This window comes from Haemaphysalis longicornis, unplaced genomic scaffold, assembly GCF_048455015.1.
Source record: "Haemaphysalis longicornis isolate Haplotype H1 unplaced genomic scaffold, Haemaphysalis longicornis Haplotype H1 scaffold_6, whole genome shotgun sequence".
Taxonomy (NCBI): Eukaryota; Metazoa; Arthropoda; class Arachnida; order Ixodida; family Ixodidae; genus Haemaphysalis; species Haemaphysalis longicornis.
The window spans coordinates 59,705,371-59,732,199 of NW_027526407.1; the positions used below are offsets into that span (position 1 = coordinate 59,705,371).

The 26,829-nt window shown below is 46.5% G+C and overlaps 1 protein-coding gene across 2 annotated transcripts in view; it reads right to left on the reverse strand.

The window, feature by feature from the left end:
• Nucleotides 1-771: 771 nt before the first annotated feature.
• The window catches only part of Disp (RND transporter family member dispatched), a 260,112-nt gene continuing 234,054 nt past the window's right edge, over nucleotides 772-26,829 (reverse strand). For both annotated transcript variants that reach the window (XM_077674488.1, XM_077674487.1), the window contains exons 9-15: nucleotides 25,185-25,437; nucleotides 22,884-23,082; nucleotides 22,122-22,319; nucleotides 18,816-19,059; nucleotides 12,719-12,991; nucleotides 10,021-10,614; nucleotides 772-9,290 (exon numbers count right to left, since the gene is read on the reverse strand). In XM_077674488.1, the coding sequence (XP_077530614.1) occupies nucleotides 8,622-9,290; nucleotides 10,021-10,614; nucleotides 12,719-12,991; nucleotides 18,816-19,059; nucleotides 22,122-22,319; nucleotides 22,884-23,082; nucleotides 25,185-25,437 (2,430 nt within the window). In that variant the 3' untranslated portion in view covers nucleotides 772-8,621. The remainder of the gene's footprint in view (nucleotides 9,291-10,020; nucleotides 10,615-12,718; nucleotides 12,992-18,815; nucleotides 19,060-22,121; nucleotides 22,320-22,883; nucleotides 23,083-25,184; nucleotides 25,438-26,829) is intronic.

The window sequence follows — 26,829 nt, forward strand, 5'->3', positions numbered from 1 at the left end:
GAAATGTGCCGCACATTCCGTCAGTCACGTTACTGGTTGCCTTGAACGGGTAAACAGTGGCTAGTTAAAGCTAGTTATTGAACAGTGGCTAATTAAAGCCACCTTCACCAGTTGTTAGGAAAAAGTGACGATAGATGACTGCATTTTTTAATGAAAGTTACGATCCTATAGCCTGTATTCAATAGCGAGGCACGCATGCAGGCAACCATGTGAATGCGCCGTCACTGGTTACGACGGGCTCCGCGGGATGGCGGTATTGTTCGTGCTAAGTGCATGATATGGGTTGGACATTCCAAGCTCTAGCCCGCTGAACGCAAAGTAATGCCTTGACTCCAATGTGAGTGCAATTAATAACAACTCTGTTGACACCACCGTTGAGAATCGGGTTGAAACGCCGGTGTTATCTTTTTTCTTCGGCGCACGGTCGCCGTGGCATAAGCCACGCCATGTTCGTGGCGCTTCGGCCATGTCTGTGGCCATTTCAGTGTTGCCAAGCGAAGAAATTGACAGCTAAACTTTTCAATGAATACCACCTATATAGAAGAAGTGTTGGTGGGAAAATGCCATGGCTACGTGATGAAGATGTTCACTTGACACTGACAAGCAAGACCAATGCCGTTTGTTGACACACCTAACCTACATGGAGGCATGCTGCATTACTTACTGGGTGCATTAGTGCACCCAGAGAGGCATTTTTTCCAGTGTTTTCACTCACTCCAAAGAAACCTTCGTGCTTGAGCCTTTTTCCCCATAAAAAACACGCAGAGGTCATGGTATGTACAACATTTCGTTTTATTTCCTCCAAAAGAAGCACTCTCTGAGAAGGCAGTTGTATGTACAATATATATCTGCGGTCTTCAAGGCAAGATATGCGACGCTGCTTTCCTTCGAGCGCGCGAAAAATAATCTCTGATGACAAGCAATGCTTTCCGTGTCCACCTCTTAGCACCAAAATAAATTGCTTCCCTTCTAACAGCTACAGCCAGCGTAGACCCATTGTCAACCTATTGCAGATACTACAAATCCATTTTTTTCTCTCTGGCCTGACGAAGACGTGATTCCAAAAGTAAGGCTACTGTTATTGAATAGCTACAAGGAATCTATCACAAACCGCATTAAGACCACCTGGGCTTCTTGGGGAGTTTATAAAGAAAGTCTTTTAAACAGTTCAGTCAACCATGAACTGGAGGGGTTTCAGAAAAATTTGCATACACAGTTGTTCGAAAAAAAAAAAAAAAAAAAAACCTGTACACTTTTAACTTGTGTACCTTATCATGCATCCAATGGCACTTACTTGAAGAGAGACTAAATTTCTCGAAGAAAAAAAAAAAATTGTTCTCAGGCGCATAATGCAAACTCTGGCCATAAGTAACAAACACATTGCCACAAAACCTGCCGTGGTGATACGGTCAGCTTGTAGCCATCACAACTGCATCTGAAATAAATCCAGGGTGTGACGAGAGGCGAGGGTAATGTGTTAAGTATTTCAGCTGAAAACAGCCCAAGTCTATAAGAGCCAGTTTCAACTAGATACACCTTGGATTGGATGAATGCAGCTGGAACTGGTTCCACAATTTAGACTGTGTTCTCTAGGCGCACACAACACAATAAACAGTCAACTGTGGCAGCCACAAACAGTGAATTCGCTTCGACAACATTCTTGAGGATCCTTATGCTGATACAGGAAGCAGCAACAGGAAACGTGGCTTATCGCCCAATAGCAACAACATTTTGTTTAGTAGGCTGTAGATTTAGGCGAGATGGTAATCCATGCTGTACTTCAATTGCGCGAAACAGGGACGAAGACTGGAGCGAGACGACATGACACAGAGCACTCTGAAGCACTCTGTGTCGTGTGCGCTCTATGTTGTGTCGCGAGACGACATGACACAGAGTGCTCTGAGGTGCTCTGTGTTGTGTCGCCTAGCTTCAGTCTTTGTCCCTTTTTCGCGCAATTGAAGTACAACATTTTGTTCTTGAAAACAGCAGATTTGAAAACAAAAGAAGACCGCGTTAACAAGCTGATTTTGGCACATGAAACGACACTGCCTAACAAGTACGGACATCACTATTCTTGCGAAGGCAGAAATCTAGTGGTTCACTAAAGCTCTCACTTCTAACGCTACCGGCGCGTCTGGGTTGTCTCGAAAAGGACAGCTCGTAAAAATTGAGGCTGTACACGTGGATGTGCTCGAATGTCGGTGACGGGGTGATCACGTACTACGCGGCTAGGTTTATGTGCTCAACAAAACCCGGGCTCACACGTGCTCACGTGATGCTTCACATGCATTAAGTGCGAGTTGCGCAGTCTACGTGTACGGCATACGTCGACCTTACTTACAGCTTGGCACATAAGTTGCTCTGAACCAGTGTGTGAAACAGCACACTAGGCCGATAGTAGTGCGAACATTGCTGAACATGCATGGCTCAACACACAACACCAACGAAACATTCCCCCCCCCCCCATACCGAAAACAAGAATCTTGCAGCAACAACTACAGTATATATTTAACGTGGTCTTCTTCTAGCGGCTAGTTGCGACTAACAAGAACAACGGCAGGCATCGCAAATTCCCCTCCGAGTATGTTAACTGCCAGCTGAGCATTGCAGTGTGTGCATGTGTGTTTGTGTGCCTGTGTGTATATATATATATATATAAATATATATATATATATATATATATATATATATATATATATATTATTAAACAGTGGAATCTCGTTAAACTGTACCCGCATAAGCCGTAGTTTCTTTTTATACATTGTTAAGCCAAATCTACAACTTGGTTTCCCTTTAATCTAATGCATTTGGACAAACCGTAGTGCCGGTTAGTACGTACTTTCTTTACGTCCCCGTCCGGTACGGTTAAACGAGGTTTCACTGCGTATATATATATATATATATATATATATATACACACACACACACACACACATATATATCTTTGTGCTTATGTATGACATGTATGTCCGTAACTGTACATAGCAAACGTATCGCAACACATCGGTGCTACGTCTAGGTTCGTGTAAACGAACATTGCACCAGATAGTACACAACTTTACAGTGTTTTACGCAGCACTACAAACAATGTCGAAGGACAGCACGATAAGTGCCACAGCAATCAAAAACAGTGACGTTACATTTACAGGGGCAGCTGGACACAGCTATGAAGTGACATGCTTGTTCTAAAGTGTACACTGAAGTCGCGGTGACACTCGAAAAATTTAGGACAAATGAACTTGAAAGAACGTGATCGTGTGATTTAAGGCGTCTGGCTACATACATATAAAGCACATCTGAGAACTCTTATGTACAAACCCAACATGCATTTATATCTTGAGCAATGCTGAACTCCGCAAAAGAAACTTCGTGTGTTGTTTCTTTGGCACGTTTTCGTTTTTCTGACCTTTGGTAGAAAATTTTCGTGACACGCATATACTCAGTTGTGGAGCCTAAAGCTACGACATTAGCGAGTATATATTTTTTATTTTTATGAACATGCGGGGGTTTCTAGTCAACACAATCATAAGCTGTGTGCGTTAGGTGGTGACAATAGTGATGATCGATTCACAACCTAATTTTCAGATGTCGGTTGCGCGAGCTAATGTGAATACAGTCACTTTCAGAAGGAAGTGTTTCTTAGCGTGTTCTTTGAAAATCCATTTGTCCGCGATTGTGATGCAGTGTGTACTGTAAATGCGTCCGTTTGGGGACCTAGGGATGACGACTTTGGCAAGATGATGGCATTGTGCAGGGAAACGTGGAGTTAAAAATATCGGCCACGCCTTTTCTTCGTTTTGGATTTCTGTTTGGCACGTAACACGTGATTTGGGAATTTCAGCAAGTTTCCGATTCACTCTCACTTCAGTTGGGCATATTTTCTCGCCTTAGATTAAAAAAAAAAAGGGACCATAGCCTACAGAAACCAGACTTTAGTAAGGCTGGAAATTTTGATAATTTGAGGACACACTTCTGAAAGCTCTATCACAAGGTTTGGTAAGTCAGTAGCTAAGGCATTTTTGTGTTGCAAGCAGGTCAGTTACAAGTCATATATATCGCACCTTTAAGCAAATTGGAAATGCTAATGCAAGCGCTCGACACAGGCAAAAAAACGTGACCTGCTTAAAATTCAATCCAGAGTCCTCTAATATGATGCATTTCACAAGCCTAGTTATTTCGTTTTTTGCTTCAGTTTGTTAAGCAACACATTTAAATTTTTTCCTTCTGCCTGCAATAAATCTGGCTTTGTCATGAAGCTAACATGTTTATCAGCGGACCTGAGCTTATGACAGTGATGTTGATAGGTGAGTAGTCATGAGAGTTGAGACTCGTGTGATAAAGCATGCCAAAAAGGACAACTTGGGTCAGGAAAGGTCAACAACGATACTGAAACATACCGTACTGCTTGGAGGCCAACTGAACTCAAAACAGTTTGCGAATATCGTGTTTCAATGTTTTATACGCATTTTGGCGCAAATATGTGTGATCTGTCAGTTCACTTTGTCTAATTTATTTTCTCTCAAATTCAGCACAGGCAGTATTTGCAAAATTGTGGTTCGCTAGGTGTCCAATTTTTTGAGTCTGCTTGTACTTTTTTAAAGAAACTAACAGTAACACTATAATTCTATGCTTGCTTTAAAGACTGCTCTGTGCCAGTTGTCACCGTTTCGAAGGTTTGTGAAATAGCCTTTTTTTATAGCAGAGTTGCCATTTATTTTTTGTATTTGCTCCAAAGGGCTAGCTTCGGGCAGTAGAAACAGCCACTATTCAGTCGGCCTCCAGATTAAGAGTATACTATGGTTGCACAAGGTTCAATACATTTAGGCGCACGGATGTGAGAAAAACGTTTTCTCCGAGTTAACTTGCACGTTATGCTCGCAGTTAAAACAGTAATGAGAATTCGAAATTTTTAAATCCCGGATTTTTGGTTTTGTTTTTGCAGAAGCATCATTTCCAAAGTGTAGCTCAACATTTGAAAGCGCACTAGTCAATTCAGAGTCGCTTATGCCCTTCTGTGACCCTTGATATCGAATAGCTATTGTCAGCAACCGATGATTATAGTCCTGGAACTACTGTTGACCCATCTAAATTTCATTCCTCAATTTATTTGAATTCCTTTTTTCCAGAGTATGAGCATTATGTGAGCCCAAATTAAGCGGATTCACCCGTGTGGGAGTGAATTTTCAGAATCCGGAGCTCATTCTAATTATTCCGTCAGTTATTGTGTGTTTTGTGGTAATCGTGTGTCCTTTATGTGCAGGAAGGAATGTAGTAGATGCTTTCTCTAGTTATCCCAACAGCTTTGTTTTTTTTCTAACGATTCCCAAAATACCTAAAAAAAAAAATTCGCTCATTCCAGCGACTGTTTTTTTGTAACGATTCCCAATATACTTCAAAACGAAAAAAATCCGCTCATTCTGGCAACCTTCGCAACGTATACGACCTAAAAAGATAGAAAGAGGGGCACTGCATACAAATCCGCTCGGAACAATTTCTCCCTTTTAACGAAGTGGAAGAATTTACCAGAAACTATAAGAATTCAAGAAAGTTAAACGAGCCACGACTTCTGAAATTTTTCAAATGCTGAAAAAAATATTCTTGAAGTAAATCCTTGAGATGCCCGCAGACAGCCAGAGCCCCGGGAAGCGATAGGTCCGCTGCAATCACAGACAACCAACCTGCCTTTTCCCAGTCCAAATTAGTCGAGCCAACTTTGTCACTGCTGTGGATTCGGAGGAAACATTTTTCTCCTGCTGCCGTGCGCAAAACACTACAAAGCAACGCTGCCTACGTTACTAGGCTGACAGTGACGGGGCGGTCGTCGCCCTCGAGGAGAGGTGTACACTCTTCGCCACAGTTGTGACTTTGTCAGGTGCTGCTGCTCATTTTTCAGAGACGAGAACACGACGACGACAACGACGAAGTGTTTGTCACGCATGACAGTTTTGGCTGCATGTGACGACGAAGTGTTTGTCACGCGTGACAGTTTTGGCTGCACGTGACGACGAAGTGTTTGTCACACGTGACTGATTTGGGATGGGTGCGGGGAAACACGGTATCGCCGAGGCTTGGTGCGCACAAAAATACAGCCTGCGTCACGCATGACGTAGGCTAGAGGCGTGACGTGGACGACAACAGGCACGTGGGAAGCACAACGTGACAGGTCTCGCCGAGGGAGGAGTCGGCGGCATCTGCGTGCATTTTCTGCACGTTCTGAGAACACACAAAAATACAGTGTGCGTCACGTCACGACTTGTGTCACACATGGCGGTAGGTTCGAGGCGTGACGTTGCGAGATGACAGGTTGGTGGCAGGCGAGTATACTGGTGGCTGAGAGTGATGGTCACCGCGTTCAGTCACTGAGTTCCTTCAAAAAGGTGTTGTGCTCAAATTGTAGCCGTAATTAGCAACGCGAGACGCCAGACGACTGTTCGGTATTTGCGGCACAGTGTCAGTCGAAGGCAGTTCTTACAACTTTCAGTAATTTCAGGTAACTCCCTCTAACGGCAAATTTTCTCATATGCACAACAATCTGTCTGTTCATTGAGCTGTGGCTTCATTCTTTTTCATACCTTAATGCAAAAACTGTTTAGAAGTGGAAAAAATGAGTGCAACAAAATATTCACAATCTAAAATTCTAAATTGCTTAAAAACAATGCGCGTACAATGATCGCAAACAAGCAACAACAGTACTTAGGTGAAAACAGCAGTGGCAAAGCCTAGGAACTTGACAACTACAATGGGATAAGCCTTCTCACATTAAAACACAATGCATTTGAATCAAAACAGCTACAATAAAAAGCATCTGCAAGCAGGCATGTAAAGTGTTTACCAACAACATGTGGCGCTCCCGAGGGACAGTATGTTAAATTATATCACATAGAAGGAGTGCATTCACAATGTTTCGCACTTATGCAAAGTAAATACTAACAGAGCAAGGATACATACGTGCGACTAAAAATGATGGCTTCTATTTGGTTATGCATGGCCTGACACACATTTGTATGCTGCTTAGAGGATAATGTCGATGTTTTACCTGTAAAACAGAATCCTTAATAAGGGGACCCTGCAATAGTTTTTTAAACTTTTTTCAAAATCTTAAATGCTTGCAGAACGTGGTCACCCAACACCCCCAGAACTTAGATTAGGGGGTCGCAAAGTACCTCAGCCAAAAACGACTGCTCTATGCCCATCAGATAACTGGGAAACTTGCTCGAAAGATTTTTCACTCTTTCCCAGTCTTGACGTTCTTGGACTGCTCAAATTACGTCAAGGCCACGTAGCGGCTGTTGGCAGGTTTTCCTTCAGTTGCAGCAATGAACGCTTTTCGATAGCAACTTTAAAAATAAAGCAACAAAAACAAAGCAGAAACGGAACGCATATCTGGTGTGACGAGCAAATCATGCAGTGCCGCTCTGTGCTGGCAATAACTATAGCTTTCGAAGTGCTTCCACACGCGAAGGAAAGAGTGAAAGCATTTATCGAAAGTGTTTCAGGGTCCCTTTAACTGTATGAGTCCACTGGCGAGAGGAAAGTCTGGTTTTAGACATCAGCTTGTTCAGAAAATCATCGAGCTAAGCCGCTTCTGACAATTATTTTTGTGAACCCCAATTGTAAAGCACTACTCTTTTCATAGTTTGAAAAGTCGTGACTAGTTGGGCATGACAGCCATAAAATGTAAGAAGCCATGACTGAAGGATCGAACTATCTCCTTCATCAACTAACACACCACGCGACTACGAATGAGCAACGTTCACCCACTGCTGTGTAAAAACCATGTTAACATGTTAAATACTGTATGCAACAAATTAACAACAAAAGTTTTTAACGGAGCTAAGCTCAACTTGTGGCTCGAAGCAACTTCTTTAGTGAGCATGATATCCATTTATGAATACCACCAGGCTTGAGCGGTCAGAAATTTACAGTGATAAGTCTTCTCATGACTCAGCACTGTCAAATCATTCTCCACTTTTCGAGAGTACAGATTCCTATGCATAAAGATCCGACCAAGCACTGCACACACCAAGTAAAACTGACAAACATAAATGATGCAGTTATAAGTCCTTCCGTGCCACAAAAGAGCTTTTTCTGAACCTTTTGTGAAAAGCCGCTTTCTGCAATCACTTTGGCCGCTTGTTGAAGAGCAATCCTTCAGTGTTTCACCAACAACATGTACACAAGAAAGGCTGTAGCATTCGCTTTCTTGAGATCGGTAACATTCCTTGATGCTCAAACACATGCACACTATTTTCTACCACCAACCTCACCTCCTTTTGGTCTCAGTGCATAATTTCGCCAGAACGTCGCAGTGAACTGTTCCACCTAAGTGCCGCTTCTACGGTAGGTGTGAATCTCTCAAGCACTTGCAATCAGTGTTTATACACAACAGTGTGCGCTCACCACTACTGGTTGATGTGAGCAACTTTTTTCCCATCATTCGGCAAGCAAATACTTTTCACTTCATCAACGTTGATGGCACGACCAGTTCAAGATCACTTGCGTAACCAACCTCCAGTGACAGCAGCTTCGTCGTTTCTTCCGGCGTTGCCTCGGAAACGCACGACACTCGTGAAATCAATCGACCCGCCGCACAAACATTCGGTAAAATCAAGCGCACACTCTCACACGACGGGGTCATCATGAATGTCCTCGTCGGCCCCGCACACAATCGTCGATGAACTCGTCGCCCCCGACACGTGGCGTGGGCTGGGCTCGCCGTGAAACGTCACGTTCACCACAGGCAGGCTCACCTTGCGGCGGACACCATGAGTCCGCGCTGCCGTAGCTGATAGACTCCCCGACCGCTGCCTCGTCGACTTGTGCTGTTTCTTGTTCTTGCTGTTGGTGCCATTGTTGTTTCCGCGGCTCAACGCGCCGCCGCCGTTCAGCGCGACCGTTAGGGTTAGCGGCTCGAGCTCGTGACTCTCGCTGTGGACGATCGCGGCGGGACAGCTCGCACTCGACGTGGACAGCGTCGACTCGGAGAGCGCGTAGACGGTTTTGTCGACCGGTGCGGGACCGCCGGTCTCGCAGCAACACCGGAAGCTCGGGTAGTCGAGCTGGAGCTGCCCTGACTGCGGACCGGCGACGCTGAGCAGTGACTGGAAGAAGAAGGTGGCGTAGAGCCACGAGACGGTCGTGACGAGCATGAGGAAGCTGCCGACTTGCAGGTAGGCGAGCACGAATGAGGGGAACATGAGCGCGCCGGCGAGGAAGCTCGTGAGGGCGGCCATGGTGACAGGGCTGCCGACACGAGAGAGCGACTGGATCACCGAGGACTCGCGGTCGAGCTGCAGGGAAAGAGGACGGGAGGGTGACAAAACGTAAGATGAGGTAAGCGTGTGCGGACACCAACAGATATGTTGGTCTTGGTGCATTCTGAGAGGAGTGTATCGAATTGCAACGCTGTTACCAATTTTGTTAATTCATCTGCTCACTGTTTGCTATCCCCTAAAAACAACTATAGGAGGTTCCACTTGCTTTTTATTATCTTCGAATCCTTTCATATAAACTACCTGTTTATATTCCTATGTATTAGGCTTATGACTGCTTATGTATTCCTACTGAAGTGAATTTGAATCAAATTGAACATGTGATGCCCTGTGAACTGACATTGCATGTTCTGGATACCCCAGGAGGCACCACACTACAAAGATGGCCAAGATTGCCAAGATGGCCATCAGCTTTCCCATGGGAGAAAAGCGTTTTCAGGTATTTATTTTTAAATAAGCAGCTGAGTGCTGCTGCTGGTCTTCGTGTTAAACAAAACAGACCACAAAATGCAACCTTCGCGTAAAATTTGAGCATCAACGGAGAAGTGGTTCGTGCAGGAAAAATTTTCAAAGCCGGTCATTTCTTGTCGTAACATATTGCTTATCATGTGCTATGATGTAATGCATCCAAAAAGGTCCACAGCTGCCCCCCCCACCCCCTTTAATAAAAGAAAACACCATTTCAAACCCACCCCCTTAAATGTGACCTGAGTGAGCCAAAACTTCAAAACTCAGAAATCGCCCGCACCTGAGGGGAGAGCCGGTAGGCCACGCCGTAGTGTATCGTGAAGTCGACCGCCAGTCCGATAGCCACCGACACCGTGGTGCTCTCCAGGACGTTCAGCCGCCACCCCATGAGCACCAGAGCGCCCACCGTGGTGCAGATGATGCACGCGATGGTCAGGATGGCATACACGCTCACCAGCAAGTTCAGCGTCGTCAGCAGCAGCGCCGCAAACGACACTGCCACTGCCACCCCCATCGCAATCAGTGTTCCCCGCGCCAGGCTCCCCTGCAGGTCGTAGAACTCGAGATCACTGGTGAACCAGCCGTGGCGAAGTCCGGGAGGGGCGGTCTGCATCTCTTGCTCGATCCAGCTCTCCACGCGGTTCCAGAAGGTGTCCATGTCGCGGAACGAGTGCGAGTACGAGTAGACGCTGTCGTACTCGAGCACGATGGCGCGCACGGTGCCGTTGCGGAGGAATCGCGGCCCCGCCATGCCCGGGACAAAGTAGTAGCCCGGCGACTGGTGGAGGCTGGCGATGGCTCGCCGGAGGCACAGGTTGAAGACGTCCTCCGGGTACGGGAAGTGGGAGGACTCGCAGCAGGGGAAGCGGTCGGCCTGGGCAAAGAAGCGCGGACAATGTGAGGGCGCATTGCTAAGTTGCGCTTCTTTCTGTAATCCTGCATTGCCCATTTGCTGAAACGTCTGCCAATATGACTGTCCGTACTGTGCTAACCATACTGTACTGTATGGATGGTATTAAATATAATGAAACATAGAATGCTTAAGTTTACAGGATAAACACAGAATACAGGGACAAGCGGTATGGTTGATGTGTGGTACAGTGCTCTATGTTTTATAATGTCTCAATATCAACTAGCCCAACACCAAGCTTTAATAAAGGTACTAACTAGCCTCAGAAGGGCTAGATATAGTACACTGTCATTCGTTTGACCCGGGCAGAGAAGCTAAGTTTTGCTGTGTCGCCAAGTTAAGAACATGGACGAGGAAAAGGAGGTGTGTGAACTTGAGGACCCTGCACTAAAACACATAGAATTCGTACATGTGTGCCACGTCACCTTAACATAGACATTATCGGTAGAGGCACTTTCGAATTACTGCGATTTGGCAAGAGCACAAGTTTGGTTGAACTAGAGCAGAAAATCTGAGTACAATAGAACCCCGCTGATACATAGCTAGTTCATACGATTTCCCAGTTACTTCCCTCTCAATTGTGTGTCACAGGGTATGTTTCTTCCCGGATAATACGTTTCCCTGGATAGTACGTCTCTCCCTTGAGTTTATAAAAAAAACATACCAACGAGGTTTTACTGTGATATAAGTGCTATCAAGCCAGAAGGAAATGCGAAGAGAAAAATGTGCACCTTACAGCAAGAATGTTCACTTTTCTTTTCGTAAAACTAAGAGTGGGCTTAGTTTAAGAAATGCACATTGGAGTGACAATTGAATCACGTGTATAAGACAGAATCTTCGAATGTGTTAAAATTTCAGGTTCACAGTTCGTTCCGCGCTTGGATTTCAAGCTTCGTGCACTGTACACAGCTTTTCACCCAACAGGGCTGCTACATTTGGTTGGATTAAGTAATAAAATAAACTTGAATTAGAGAAAGCTGAATTACTGAGACTTTACTGTAGCCCATTGCACCACTTCTTTTTTTACACTTTTCCCTTCAAAATGGAAAAGTAGGGAATGCGGAGCATTCCAAACACTTACCTAAAAGGAAGCAATGTATTTAACATACTTCCTTAAAGGAGCTAAAGCAGTAAACAAACCTAAAGAATTTTAGAGACAAATGCAAAAGAGAGTAAAGTTACGTAGCCCTGCCTGAACAGACTGTGAATAACTTTACAGGTTTGATTTGAAGGTAGACCTCTATAAAAAGACCTCCCTGAGAGGGGTTAAGCACCTGCTGAAAAGAGACAAAAGCATTCCACAGACACGCCAAAAAAAGTAAATAATTTTAAAGGCTTGCATAATTAAAAGAAAGGATTCCTTCAACTAAAAGGGAGTAAAAGAAAGAAGAGAATTACAAAGACTGAAGCATTCCAAGTACCTGCATAAAAAAGAGTAAAGCATTCCAAACACCCCCCAAACAGGAGTAAAAAATTAGTAGTGGCTTAGCTCTGCTATGCCAGGATATACGTAGCGTGAGCTAAGGTTCAGCAATCCAGTCTAAGCCAGGTCCAATCCAGTCCAGTCCAGTCCAGTCCTGCAATTTTTTTTAACCTCCTTGGTCCAGTCACTGCTCCTCGCGCATGCTCAGCACGGCTCTTTACAAGCCACGCGAAACTGCTATCAAGCGGCTCCGGTGCAGCATCAGACTTGGCTACTGTGCAATTGAGGCGCACACCTAGGCACGCGCCGGCGCCAGTGTGTCTGCCGTGGCTATGACGCAACAAAATCCAACACAATCCACTTTAATCCAATCCAATCCAAGCCAGTCCAATGCCCCTTGCGCTTGCGCAGAACGGCCCTTCATGGCACACGCGAAACTGCTCAACCTCGGCCAGTGTAGCTTACGCTACAAAACCATTTCAGACACTTTACATAAAAGGGAGTAAAGCATTCCGAACACCCCCTACAGAGGAGTAAAGACCATTTCAAACACCTCCTTAATTTCAAAAGAAAGTAATGCCTGCCGTTGACTTCCCTAGAAGGGGCAAAGCCTCTGCTTCTAGGTGGCTAAAGCATTCCACAGACCTGCTTAAAGCTGTCAACGCAGCGCCTCTCCATCCACGACTTGAGAGTCTCGATGAAGCAGCCCGAGAAGAGGACGCCCAGCGCCGACCGGTGAAAGCTCTGCGCACGCAGTCGCTTGCAGAAGGCCAGCAGCCACTCTTGGGATGCAGGGTCGGCGACGTTGAACGTGGGGTCAAACACCAGGGTGCCCTTGTTGGAAGGGTCGAGGTAGTCCCCCGTGTCGACGGGCAGGACGCCCCAGATGATGCGGATGGGCAGCCGGTGAAACGGGTCCTGTGTGCGTGTAGCCAAGATGAACACAGTCAGAGAGCACAAGATGTTCAGAGTCGACAAAAGGAAAGCCACTTTCAACAAGGCAGTGGTACCTGCAGGCAAACGGGCAGCATCAAAGTGCGTTTGGTGAGAGACTTCTACGGCAGAACAGCTATAGGTTAACTCACCTGTATTTTAAGTGCAAAGCACTTTAGGGGCTCGCCTTGTCGTCGTAGCTCGCTCGCTGGACCCAAATTGAGCCACACCGTGTTTCGGTGTAGTGGCTGTTGTCGCGGCGTAACCCAGAGGCTTCGAAAGCCAAGTAGTTTATATAATCATAAGCGTTCGAAACTCGTGAACCGCTGGTGCTTGTCATACATCTCCTCTTTGTTCAGCGCAAAGAAAACTGCAGGTACTTTTGAGGCAAAATATACGTGATTAACCGACAGCGCCCGCGTTCATTTAGTTAAGAACGCTTGTCGGGTTGGTTTTTACTAAGGGAAAAGAAAAGTGGCAGTGCAACGCCGCCACGTGCGGGAGGAAAAGCAAGCACAAACAGAACAGAACTCCCGCTGGCGCAGTTTCAGGCAGGGGGCATGCGAACACTGCAAAGGCGGGAAATTTGAATTGCATTGGGTGGTAACAGTAAGTGGGTAACGGCGCTACAGCCCATTATGGCGAATCACTGCTTTGCACTTCCAGCAGCTTCCACATTGAGTGGAATGGCTTTAATTTTTTTTTGCATCTGTAGGAAGCTTTGTCAGCTGGCTTTTCCACATTGTGTGCTCGCTGCAGGCGCCATGGAGCGCGGCTGACCCGACGTGTTCTCCTCTCGCATTCGTTCTCTCAGCTCCTGGATGTGCCAAGAGCTCAGTTCTCTGCATGTGCCATGGCTGACTGCATGAGTTCTCCTTTCGCATCGTTTAGGCCTAATTTTAGCCATAATAGGCTGATGATGATGATGATGATGATGATTTCTATTGGTTTCCCCTTTGTATCGGGGTGATGACATGTCATCTTACCAAAAAGACTAATATACCTATGTTTTACACTTTTGGTTCAATACTAGCACTGCTTAGGGCAGGCACAAAAAGCTTATTAGGCACAAAATACTTTTTTTTTTTCTGTTACAAGTGGTAACTGTCCTAGGCAATATTCCCCTCTCTGCTTTTCGTCCACCAGCATTCTAATCTTCTTTTCGTCCCCTCGACAGCCTTGAAGTTAACTTCCTCTGTGATACCTTTAAATCCTAGGGCTTCTGACAGCCCAATATTCCCTTCATGTAGATTTGGATGGATACTAGGGGTGTGCGAATATTCGAAACTTCGAATATTCGATTCGAATTTTTTGGTATTCGATTCGATTCGAACGACACTTTTATTGTTCGAAATATTCGAACCACCCAAAACTAAAAAAAAAAAAAAGAAAAATTCAGAGCGTGTCTGTATCGGTGTTTATTTACAGTGGACTCTCGATGATACGATTCTGGGGGTGCGAATTACGGGATGATACGAATTTCCGAAAAGTCCCGGCGAAATTGCATTGTTTGCAATGGGAAAAATTTCGGCTGTTACGAACGGACCTGCGCGGCCCGGCGGAAGATACGAACGAGCCGGCGAGGCACCCGACTGCCGAACGAGCAAGTGGCGGCTCTCGCTCCCGTTTGTCACTCTTTCTCCAGAAACGGCCGGGCTGTTGTTTTCTGCTCGCGAAAACGCTCTGCGTACGCCCAACGCGCTGACACCGCCGCGAAACCACGCCCACGCTGCGCGCGGCGCGGCCGGCGGCGCCGCGGCGTCAACATGGCGTCGGCTCCAGCCGCGAAGTGGCGCGGGCGCTCGAGCGACCGCTTCTAACCGCTCTTTAAAATGCGGCTCAAGGGAGACACGAAGTTGCTTGTGCGGTAAAGGAGCTGATAATGCATGCGAAAACGGTACTATAAAACATCATCCGCGCCGCTAGTGAATGCGCCCATAAAATATTTGCCGGGGTGCTAAGCCTAACCATCTCCGGCGGAGCCAAGCCGGCTGTCTCGATCTCATCGCAAGTAGTCAGGCTCCTCCATCCTGCCGCGCGCGCCGTGCGTCATTTTCTGACCGAGGTAGGCGCTTCCGCGGGCGCGAAATCGTCGAGCGCGGGCGCGAAATCGCAGAGCCGAGGCGAGCGAATCGCGTGCAAAAACGCGCCATGCGGTTCACGCTTGGCTGTTTCGGCGTGCAGCGAGCTTGGGCACAGCGAGTGAGGAGACGAGCGCGAAGCTTTACGTGCTCCAGAAAGGACTGCTTTGCGACACGGGGGTTAAAAAAAGCAGAAAAAATCACGAATTTCTTCACGCGAAAGTAGGAAAAGAAATAAACGAAAACTTTTTTCAGCGCTAAATTTTTTGGTCTGTGTTGGTTCATACGAATTTCGGATGATACGAATATTTTTCGCAGTCCCGCGAGAGTAGTATGGTAGTATCATCAAGATTTTACTGTATCAGCGCGCGGCAATGTGCACGGGCTCGGGCATGCCAGCTACTAGTGTCTCAAGTGAGCGGCTGTTTTCGGTATCTGGTAAAGTGGTGACGAGCAGGAGGTTGTCACTGCTCCCCGAGCATGTCGAGCAGTTAACCTTTCTCCATGTTAACATTTAAGTGAGTGCAGACCTTAACCTGTTGAGTGCAATGTAATTCCTAATTTTACTTTGTGTGATTTGTTGTGCAATAAAGTTGCAGTTTTTGTGTCTCTAGATGGTGAAAACATTAATTTTACAAAAAACAATAAGTATTCGTATTCGAAAAATATTCGAAAAATATTCGATTCGATTCGAACTTTGTTTTTATTATTCGAATTCGCTTCGAAATTCAAAAATTGATATTCGCACACCCCTAATGGATACCCTCACATTCTAGCACGATGTGCCGCATAGTTTCTGTTTCTTTTCCGCAGACCACGCATACCCCATCATTTTGTGAATACTTCCCCACAAAACTCTTAGTTCGCAGGCAACCTGCTCTAGCCTCAAAAAGCAAAGCACTGCCCTGGGAATTATCGTAGAAATTTTCCTTTCTGATGTTCATCTTCTCAGCCCTGTACATCTCTAACGACGTTTTGGCTTCCATTTTTTCCCTCCATTTATTCGTTTCAATCTGCCTTGCCTCTTTTTTGGTTACCTTGGCTGTTTTGGATTCCCCACTGTTCTTTCCGTATTTCATCGTTAGCCTTCTAGTCTTTCTTAACCACTGCGTGTCCACGCTTTTCAAGTATAGGTACCTAAAAACCTTAGCTGCCCACCTTCGTTGATCCATTGCCCTCAACCTCATCTCAAAGCATATTTTACTCTGAGCTTCTCTAACTTCAAACGACGCCCAGCCCATATCTCCCTGAACTGCTTCGTTAGTTGTTTTTCCATGCGCGCCTAAGGCCAGACGTCCTACCGTTCTCTGGTTTACTTCAAGGCGTGATAGAACGTCTGATTTTAGGCAGAGTACAGCATTCGCAAACGTGAGACCCGGAACCATTACTCCTTTCCACATTCCTCTTACTACTTCATATTTGTTATACCCCCACAGAGCTCTATGCTTCATTATAGCTGCGTTTCGCTTTCCCTTAACCTTAAGTTGCTCCTCGTGAGTACTTAAGTAGCTATCCCCTTCGTTTATCCACACTCCCAAATATTTATATTCCTTGACTCTAGGTAATTCGCCTTGCTGGATAGACACTACGTCGGTGGTAGCGTCATTGAAAACCATTATTCCTGATTTTTCTGCACCGAAATTTAACCCGAGGTCAGTGGCTTCCTGGCCGCAAATATTTATTAGCCGCTGCATATCGGTTTGGTTATCAGCTAAAAGAACAATGTCGTCTGCGTATAACATTCCCGGAATATGCTGTTGTACCACTTCGCCTTGCAGCATATGGGTTAGGCTAAACCCTACTTGACTTTCTTCCAGTTTCTTTTCTAACCCTGCCATGTCAAACCCTGCCCTGCCATGTACTCCGTACCCTCCTCCTCACTTCAGAACAACCTCTCCCTTTGGCTGCCTGTTCGCGTCCGGCGCCCTCTCGACAGTTGTGCGCCGTCACGCCGGCGCTGTGCGCATAGCGATGTCATCGTGTGTTGTGCAGTGCGAGGAAGAACAGTGTGCCTTCAAAGAGTGCTGGCACGAGAAGAAGCGCAAACGGGTGCAAAGACAGAGGAAGAGGACCACCGACGATGATCAGGCCACAGACGCCAAGTGTAGGCATGATGCACATTGGGGCCTTGAATACTGTGAGGCGGAATATGCAAGGCGCTCACGTGGCTATAATCCCGCTGACCACTTCCCTGACGCGGTTTGAACGAGAGATTGTGACCAACCAATTCGGCACCACTTGTGTGGTGGTGTGCGACTGTGTGTGGTTTCCTGGGAACCCCAGTCCCTTTACTATGGTAACTTAGGAACAGACTTGCTGGTAATCATCTATTTTCGAAGAGTGGAATGAATGGCACTGAATTTTTTCGTTAACTAGATGGGAGGTGAGGAAATGTTTGAACACATCTCAACAACAAACAAGAGATTTGAACAAGTCAATGTGGTGGCTTACAAATGTAAAAAAAAAACAAAAAAAAATTTGCGACCTCTTCCTCGGTCCCGAAGTGAGGCCTAAAGCATGCTATGCTTCATAATTGAAGCTCATTTTATTAAAAAAAAATGAAAATGACAAGAAATACACATTGTTGTTTAGGTAACTGTTTCACAATGTAAAAAAAAAAAAAAGACCATGCACCCCACCGTCTAACGACAATGGTTGAACGCAAAGCTTTCTCTTGACGGATTCTTCGGTTGTCGTCCGAGTTTTCCAAACAGCTTCGACCGCATTGAAATGGAGCAATCGAATGGATGCTGGCTTTATAACGCAATGGACCCAGGTTCAATTCCGGCCACCGCAAGCGTTTCACTTCACCCACAATCATTCATCATCATCGTCAGAAAAAGTTAGCTTTCCTACAGGGTGTTTTTGTGTAACAGACGCCTGCCAAAATTGTTGCAGTCACTCTGAATTGGCTAACCGGTGTGAGTGTGAATACAGGTTATTGCGCAAGTGCTAATCAAGAGATGCTCAGTTTACCTGCTACTAATGCTGAAATCGAATGATCTCAAGAAGAGCTTGATAGAAGGCTAGATGATGATAGTATACAAGCAAATAGGCACTTTCAACATCACAATAGCACAATAGATACAGTGTATGATTGTCGTTGCACACAGTTTTGAAGGCACAAGTTCGAACGTTGTGGGAGGACGCGTTCTTTTACACAGAGTGCACCATTTTACTCTGCACGGAAAATTTTAAATTGCAGGTGGGAGGAAAGTGTTTTATATGCCTTGCCTCATAATTTCACGTAGCCAAGAATGAATCAAGGCTCTTGTTGCAAACAGAGTTTATTGGAGCGAACTTGTGCTCCGTAATAAACTAGAAGAAAAGCACAAGTGTTGAAGAAGCAGTCAACAAAGAGACATGCAGATTTGACCATTAGCGAATCAGATGCCGCCACATTTGCTTTGCATTCATTATTCTGTGAATGCCCTCTTTTCCAGAATGGTGCAATTAGATCAAGATTGTCGATCTAGGTTAGTGCGGACAAGGTGACACCCTTTCCCTTATCAAAAAAGACTGCCTGGCATAGCTACAACAGATAGAGCAAAGATGCACTACACGTTAAACTAATGATAAGATAACCGGGTGCGTTCATGCGCTCGTAACAGCACAAACTAAATTAATTCGAAGGCAAAGATCATGGCAATATTTGCATAATTTAGCCATGCTGCGGATGCCAGGACCTGTACAGCTCACATGCAAATTGACAATGAAGCGCTACTAACCCGGTTGCGTGCCTTCTCAAACCAGAAGCGCTCCTTCAGGTCGAGATCATAACGCTCGAAGAGGTGGCTGGCACTTAGCACTTGGAACTCCGGCGACTCGGGCAGTCGCAGTCGTGGGTGGATGAAGACCACCACGGCACCACCCGCCGCAACCGCCGCCAGCGAAAGAAGCCAGAACCACCTCAGCCGAATGACAATGCACGGCAGGAGCTTGTCGTAGAAGACCCGCGCTCCTTCAGTGAGACTGTGAATCCAGCAAGGAACAAGGGTAAATGTAGGATTAACTTTGCGATGTATGATGTATGTACGATAAAATTACAATTGCAATGTACGATTGCGATGTACGATTAAATGATTGATTGTTTGTAGGGTTTAACGCGCCGACGCAATGCAGGCGATGAGGCGCGCCGTAGCGGAGGGCTCCGGATTAATTTTAACCACCTGGGGATCTTTAACGTGCGCCGAAATCTCACACACACGAGCGTATTTTTTTGCTTTTCGCCTCCATCAGAAAAGCGGCCGCCGCAGCCGGGAATCGAACCCGCGGCCTCGTGCTCAGCAGCACAACGCCTTAGCCACTGAGCCACCGCGGCGGGTATGTACGATTAAATCACACACACACACATGCTGAAAGAAAAGCCAGCAGTGTAGAACCCCAAAGAACGCGTAGGGGAATAGTTGGACCGTTTTTCTTGTTTTGTAATACAGTCTAGTCCACTTATAACAATATCCAAGTGCCGAGGAAATCCCATCATTATAAACAGACAATTGTTATAAGTTGGTTGTGCAAAAAAAAAAGATAAAACAGATCAAAACATTTCATTCGCATGCAAGCAAGGTTGTACTACTACTTATTCGCAGTAAGATACCATAGTCGGTGGTCTTTGTTTGCTTTACGCGAAGGTGGCACGAAAGGTCCTCGGCAGAAATGAGGTCCCTCAGGGACTGTATCTTGCGTTGGGCCTACCTCGAAGACACTGCGCCTTCAGAGTGGTCACTGTCACCACTGTCCGCAGCATGTATCCATGCAACGATCACTTCGGCAAAACATCGGCCCTGACATCCCTTCCGCGAAAAGATGGAGGCAGTTGAAGAGGCACCCACATTCAAAGCGGTGTGCACATGACATAACAACAGGTGAACGCGTGAGAAAGCGGGCACAGGGACGATGCCAAAGCAGCGGCACCGGGAGGAGGGTTTGAAGGGAAAAATGCTCTCCTCCTCCTCTTGCTTCCTCGTAATCGGTGAAGTCGCTTCGTTGGCTTGCAGCGCATGCTGGTGACGCGCAGAGAGCTGGCGGCAGCTCACAGTTTCGGTGCTTGCTGTAATCAAATTTAGTTGTTATATTGTCACGAAGGAAAACAAGTTTATTGGAGCGAACCTCAAAGAATGCACAGGCGGCGAAGCAGCAGTCAACAAAGTGACGTGCACAAGCGTGCGTCGGCGAGTCGATTACCGCGACATCCGCTCTGCAAGCGTTTATCTTTTGGCGCGAGTGTTTCTCGAACCATCGAATTACATCCAGAACACAGTAGATCAAAGAAGATTATTCTAGACTGTTCATGTTAGTTCGAAACGCCCTATCAAAAGAGATAACACGTGCGGCATAAAAATAAAGAATAGAACAAGCGCTTCACTTGGCACACAGATAACACAGATCGGCGCAGCCAGGCTGTAAAAACAAAACATAAATAAACAAATGCAATGCATGGTTTGCGGCAATATCCGGTATCGCTGCACTGAAGCATTGTAATAAGTGGTTTATTTTACCATAGAAAGCATACAAGAGTGGACGGTGCTGTAGTTGTTCATCATTACAGCCAATATATTGCTATAAGCGGAATCGTTATAAGTGGGAGTTGTGCCTCAACATTTTCTGATTGCACTTTCTTTTATCAAATTTGGCGCTAAAATCTGCTCCTGCCAGCCTTAGCTCACATACCAGTAGAAAAACATCTGGCTGCTACCTCCCAACCATAATGTATTAATACAGAGAATTCTCTGCTATCAACAAGCAGAGTTCTTCAAAATGTCCCAGTGGTGAAACTCCGCTTCAGAATCTGGGCCATGCGAGCACCCCTCCTCCGTTGAAGCCAAAGAACAAGTATGTCGGCACACAGCACCTAGGGGACACAAACTGAACTTTGCCAGAGATCTGCCTGATAATACAAATGGATAAAATAAAACTTGCTTCTTAAATTAGGAAACACTAAATTAGGTACCGTTCACTTATGTTGCCCCGGTTTTTCCTTCAAGGCTAATGCCAGCAGCTGCAAGCACCTGAGTATTACAGTGGAGCCCACTTATAATGATACCGTTTATAACAATATATTGGATATAACAATAAACAGCTACAGCACCATCCACTTTTGTATGCTTTCTATGGTAAAATAAACCGCTTATTACAATGCTCCAGTGCCGCGATATTGGATATGACGATTGAATCCAATCAGCGTGCACCAACAATGCTTCTGCCGGCCGCCAGCATGCGCCGTGAGCTGCGATGCGCCTCATCCCTTCCACCCCTTGGAAAAACAAGGTGACTCTGCTGCTTATGAGGAAGCAAGAGGAGGAGGAGAGCAGTTTTCCTTCCTAACCCCCCTCCTGGCGCCGGCGCTTTTGGCGTCGTCCCCACGCCTGCTCGTGCGCTAGCGCCGCTTGCTTGTACATTTGGTTGTTGTGTCATTTGTTTGCCGCTTTGAATTTGACTGGGTGCTTTTTCAACTGCCTCCATCTTTCCAAAGATGGGATGTCAGAGCCGATGTTTTGGAAACATCCAAGTGCTTCACTGAAGAGGTGATTGTTGTGTGGATATGTGCAGCCTACTCAGCCAGTGTCTTCGCAGGGGGCCCAATGCATGATACAGTCCATCAAGGACTTTGTTTCCGCTAAGAACCTTTTGCTCAGCGAGGTGAAGCACTTATAGATGCTCTTGAAAAAGATGTGCACCAGCTTTGCGTGCGGAAAACGAAGCTGACCAACTATGGCTTCTTTTCTGAAAATAAGTGGTAGTACGACCTTGCTTGCATGCAAATAAAATCGTGTAAGCTCTGCTTTGTCTTTTTTTCAGCCCACTTATACAATTACTTGTTATAATGATGGGATTTCCTTGGCACTTGGTTATTGTTAGAAGTGGACTTGACTGTACTTCAACATTCAATCAACAGATAGCAGGCAAGTCAACTCGCCCCGTGCTCGCCCAATTTTCCCCACTGCAGAAGGCCATGGGGCCTATGGGGAGTTTTGCGACTGGTGTATCTTGAGCAACTCTGGTCCACAAGAGGAGGCAGCGTGGCAGTTCCTGACCTGTGGTGCAGACGCCAGAGGGCGGCGCAGACGGGAGCACAGCACCAGAACCGCCGCAGGCGTGGCAGGTAGACGCCAAACGGGGGCACGCACAGGCAGCAGGTGGAAGAGCACCACTTCTCGGCCACGATGAGCGCCGCGGGGAGCCACGTCACCGTGAAGAAGAAGCTCGCCAGAACCGCCGTGCCGGCAAACAGGCTGCGTCGTTCGCAGAGAAGGCAAATGTCAAATTTTTGGGAGTTTAATCTGCCATAGCTGCACTTGAGCTATGAGACTTGCCGTAGTGAGGGGCTCTGGATTAATTTTTACCACCTGGGGATATTTGAATTGCGCCGAAGTATCGACATAAGGGTGGGATTGCTTTTCATCTCCATCAGAAAAGCAGCTACCATGGCCGGGATCGAACCCACATCCTTAGGCCCGGCATCACACCTCAGCCACTGAACCATCATGGCGGATAGTGAGGCAAATGGGATCGTACGAAGGAATAAGTTTGCGCAAAAGACGAGGACAAAGATAGAGAAAACAAGACGAGCGCAACTTCTAACTTTATTTTGCATGAAATAACAGCACACACATATACCTTCCACTCGCACCACCTGCAATTCTATCAACAGCCACACCACCCAATTTGGCACAACAGGAATCGCATGTCAAATACAACAAACAAAACAATTTGAAAAAAAAAAATGGGGTAACCAAACAGTACAGAACAAAAACAGAATAATGAAAAGTGGTTTTGGTGCAGGACATTGTACTCACCCGAAGCATCGGACTGCAGTGATGCTGCTGACGCAGCTGGCGAAAAAGGCCGCAGCAGTGGTGACGCTGGTCACCAGCATGGAGAGGCAGGCGTGGTGCAGCGTGTCCCGCACCAGCTTCACCAGCGTGCCGCTGTCCTTCTCCGCCTTGGCCGCACCCCACATCTTGCAGTAGATGAACGCATCGTCCGCCCCGATGCCTGCAGCATGCCCGAGGAGGCAAGAGCGAGCGCTTAGCAATGCCACATAATTCCACTTGCCACATGTTAGTTAATTAAGCGCCAAGAGAGGTGCATGGGGCCGAAGCAAACGGATACCAATGTCACAAGCTCGATCTGCTTTCCATGCGTCAAGGCTTAGCCATACTGGGCAACCTGGACTGAGAAACTAAATCCCCATCGTCACCATCACCAGCCTATCTACACCCACTGCAGGGCAAAGGCCTCTCCCATTATTCTCCAATTACCCCGGTCCTGTGCTAACTGCGACCAATTTATCCCTGCCAACTTCTTCATCTCATCTGCCCATCTAACTTTCTGCCGCCCCCTGCAACGCTTGCCTTCTCTAGGGATCCACTCTGTTACCCTTAAAGGGGCACTGACACAAAATTTTGAAGGCGAGATAACTTCGGAGATAGATTGGTGGGAACACATATACATCATCTGCAAAATATCAGCGGTGAATACAGCCTAGAACATATTTAAAATCAATTTTGAAGTGTGCGAAACGCAACCGAGCGGCCAACAGATCCACCCGCGCAAGTGTAAATAAACAACATCCAAACACGTCACGAGTTTGTGTTTGCCGCTTCCGCACTGCCGGCTCGCCGCTCCAATCGGAGGGCCGGAGGGCGGAGCTCTGCTCTCGAGAACGAACGACCCGATCGTTGGCGGCGGAGGCGCCGTGATTTCGTAAGCTCATCGGGCAGCTGGCCGCGACCAAAGTTCTACAGCGATTCCAGGCACTCTGTTTCTATTACTATTTATTACCATTGGATGCGGAAACGCGCTGGAGGCACGAAAAGCCCACTGAGCAAGCCGCACGGTCGCTGTGCAGGCAGCGGCCACGGCCGCGAAGTGGCCCACGCCGGCGCAGGTAGCTCGAGTGATAGCTTGTTACCGCTGCACGAAATTGTCCCCAAGTCCCGACCATGGTGACTTACATGAGAAAGGAGTTAATGATGCCATGGCGGGTTGCATTAAAAATTGTCATCTGCACCGCTTACGAGAGCGGCACTCGAATATCCGCCGCAGTGCTAAGCCGAACACATCTGTAGGCGGACCTGTAGGCAGACCGGCCGGCTGCTCCCAGCGCGCGTCTTGCCACCCACCGTCTCGAGCGTCGCGCGTCGTTCGTTAGCCGCAGTAGCATTTGCACTCGCAGCGCCTGCGTCACATCCACGGTCGCTTTTTAATTAGGCGCCTCACGAGATCAGTACGGGGGGGCATTCGCAGAAACTGCCGTCGATGCGGATTCGACAGTGCTACGGCGGCTGTGCTCTGTAACTGTGATATCCCTCCGACGGTCACATGGTCAGCTTTGTTCACACAAAATCCACAAAATCCATCGTTTCGCGGCACTCGCTGAAACCGAAACTGCGACTGGCCGCATTGAAAATGCCTCTAATTAAACAACCGTCGCACGCTGAAGCAAATGAGGTTTCTACAGGTTATAAGTAGGTCACTAGCTACTTATCGCAACAAAAAAAACAAGATGCAAAATTTTTGTGTCAGTGCCCCTTTAATGACCAGCGGTTCCACGTCTCTTTCCTCTTCTTAATTTCTACTAATATGTCCTTAACAAGCGTTTGTTCCCTGACCCACTCCGCCCTCTTCTTGTCTCTTAATGTTACACCTATCATCTTCAGTTCCATTGCGCGCTGAGTCGTCCTAAATCCCCAATGGAGCAGCAAAATCTAACACGGAGTCACCAGATCCGTGTCCACCAGTGAAACCCAACCCCACTCCAACAGAGCCATTTTGATGTTACATTTTGTTCATGCTCTGACAGGCTCAGCTGTTCTAACATCATTATCATCAGCCTATTTATGTCTGCTGCGAGACAAAGGTCTCTCCCATTAACCTACATTGTGATGTTCCGTGGTGTTCTAACGTAATGTTCCCAATTTGATATTCCTCCCCAACTGGACATTCCTCCCAACTGCTAAGCCCTCTTGCATGTCTTGCTCGGACATCCTGAGAAGTCTTGTAGTAGTCAGTACAAAGGCATCTGGAACGCCTTGCCAAGACACCTTCAAGACGTTTACAAGATGTCTATTTGAGTTTAGCAGGCCCCTGCTCACCTATGGCGATGGTGAGGGTGAGGATGTTCATGAAGGGGAAGAAGGTGATGCGGAAAACGGTGGTGTACAGGAAGTAGGCTGTGCCCAGGGAGAAGATGACCGCCAGGCACGTGACCATCGTGACCAGGAACGACTGCGTGTAGGCCCACATGGTCGCCAGCACCGCGGCACCCGCCAGCGCGACGTACACCGTGTCGTGCAGCAGGTACTCGTCGAACAGGGCGTGCTTCAGCCCCAGCTCCATCCCCACCACCTGCGAAGACCACGAGAAAAATACGGAGAGTTCCATCTTCATCATCATCATCATTCCAAGCCGAGGAAAAAAGCATTGGAAGTCCAATTGCAGGTACAATGTCCTCACCCTAAAACTACCACATTTGCAGAATCATTTTTCACTCGGACAGCTAAGGAATGGAACACGCTACCAGATACCATTGTTAGCATTCAGGATGCAGAAACCTTTAAAAAATCGCTGGCAACCATCATTGAACTGTAATAAATGGCAAGGTGACTTTTGAACGTACTTGATCTTTTTTTCTTGTGACCGCTGGTGCTATTTCCTATATGATGGTTCCTTATGCTATGCTCCTTGTATGGCGTGTATATTTTCAATTATTTGTGCTTGACAATGTTTCGTACCACTGAAGTGGTACCTTTACAACCGCAAAATGGTTCCTTCCACCTTCCTCAAACAATTGTACCTGTTCACCCCACCCCCCATTTTTTTTCTTTTTTGTTTCTTCCGCTTCAGCTATATCCTACAATTTTTATTGTTTTGGTGTGTTGCACATCCCATTTTGCCTTTGCCAATGTCTTGTATACCCACCCCTTATGTAATGTCCCTTCTGTTAGGGATCCTTGAGGAAAACAAACAAACAAACAAACAAACAAACAAATAAATAAATAAATAAACAAACAAATAAATAAATAAATAAATAAATAAATAAATAAATTTGACCTGTCCAAAACACCATTGAACCATTTGGAGGTGCAACTTGGTGCAACTTGCAAGTTGGTTTCAATTGGTTCAATGGTGTTTTGGGCAGGTCCAATTGGACCTCCTATGTTGTTTTTTTCAGCTGGGTTCCCTCTTGACCATTTTCACGCTGGAACTGTAACACTACTTACACTGAGCATACGAACAGCGCAGAAAGCACAAACAGTGGTATCTGCAAATGATACAAAATTTGATAGTTGACTACAACCTGCAGTTTTGTTTGGCGGAAAAATGCTTGACCCAGTTACCTGATGTTATGAGGGGGGCCACAATCATTTACACAAACTGTCCCATGCACACTCACTTTGAAAATCACTTTTTGCTAAGGGGTGCTGTTACTACACTGGTGCTGTTATAAGATGAGGCAACGAACTTGTGCATGGCATTGCAGCAAAATGCCTCAGGGAACATAAATGCGCAGAAAAAAAAGTTCAAGTCATCTCAATTTAACCCCTAGCAAGTTTCCCGTCAAGTTTCATAACAAAATAGAAAAACTTTAAGTGAAGTTCTAAAAAAACCCGGCTAAGTCCAGTTTAATGTGAAAGCACCACAAGACAGCCTGGTGATGCACAAACAAGGCTGCAGAAATGTACATTACCTGGTCAAAACGCTCTGGCCCATCGCTTTCCGGAAAATAAAGTTGAATTG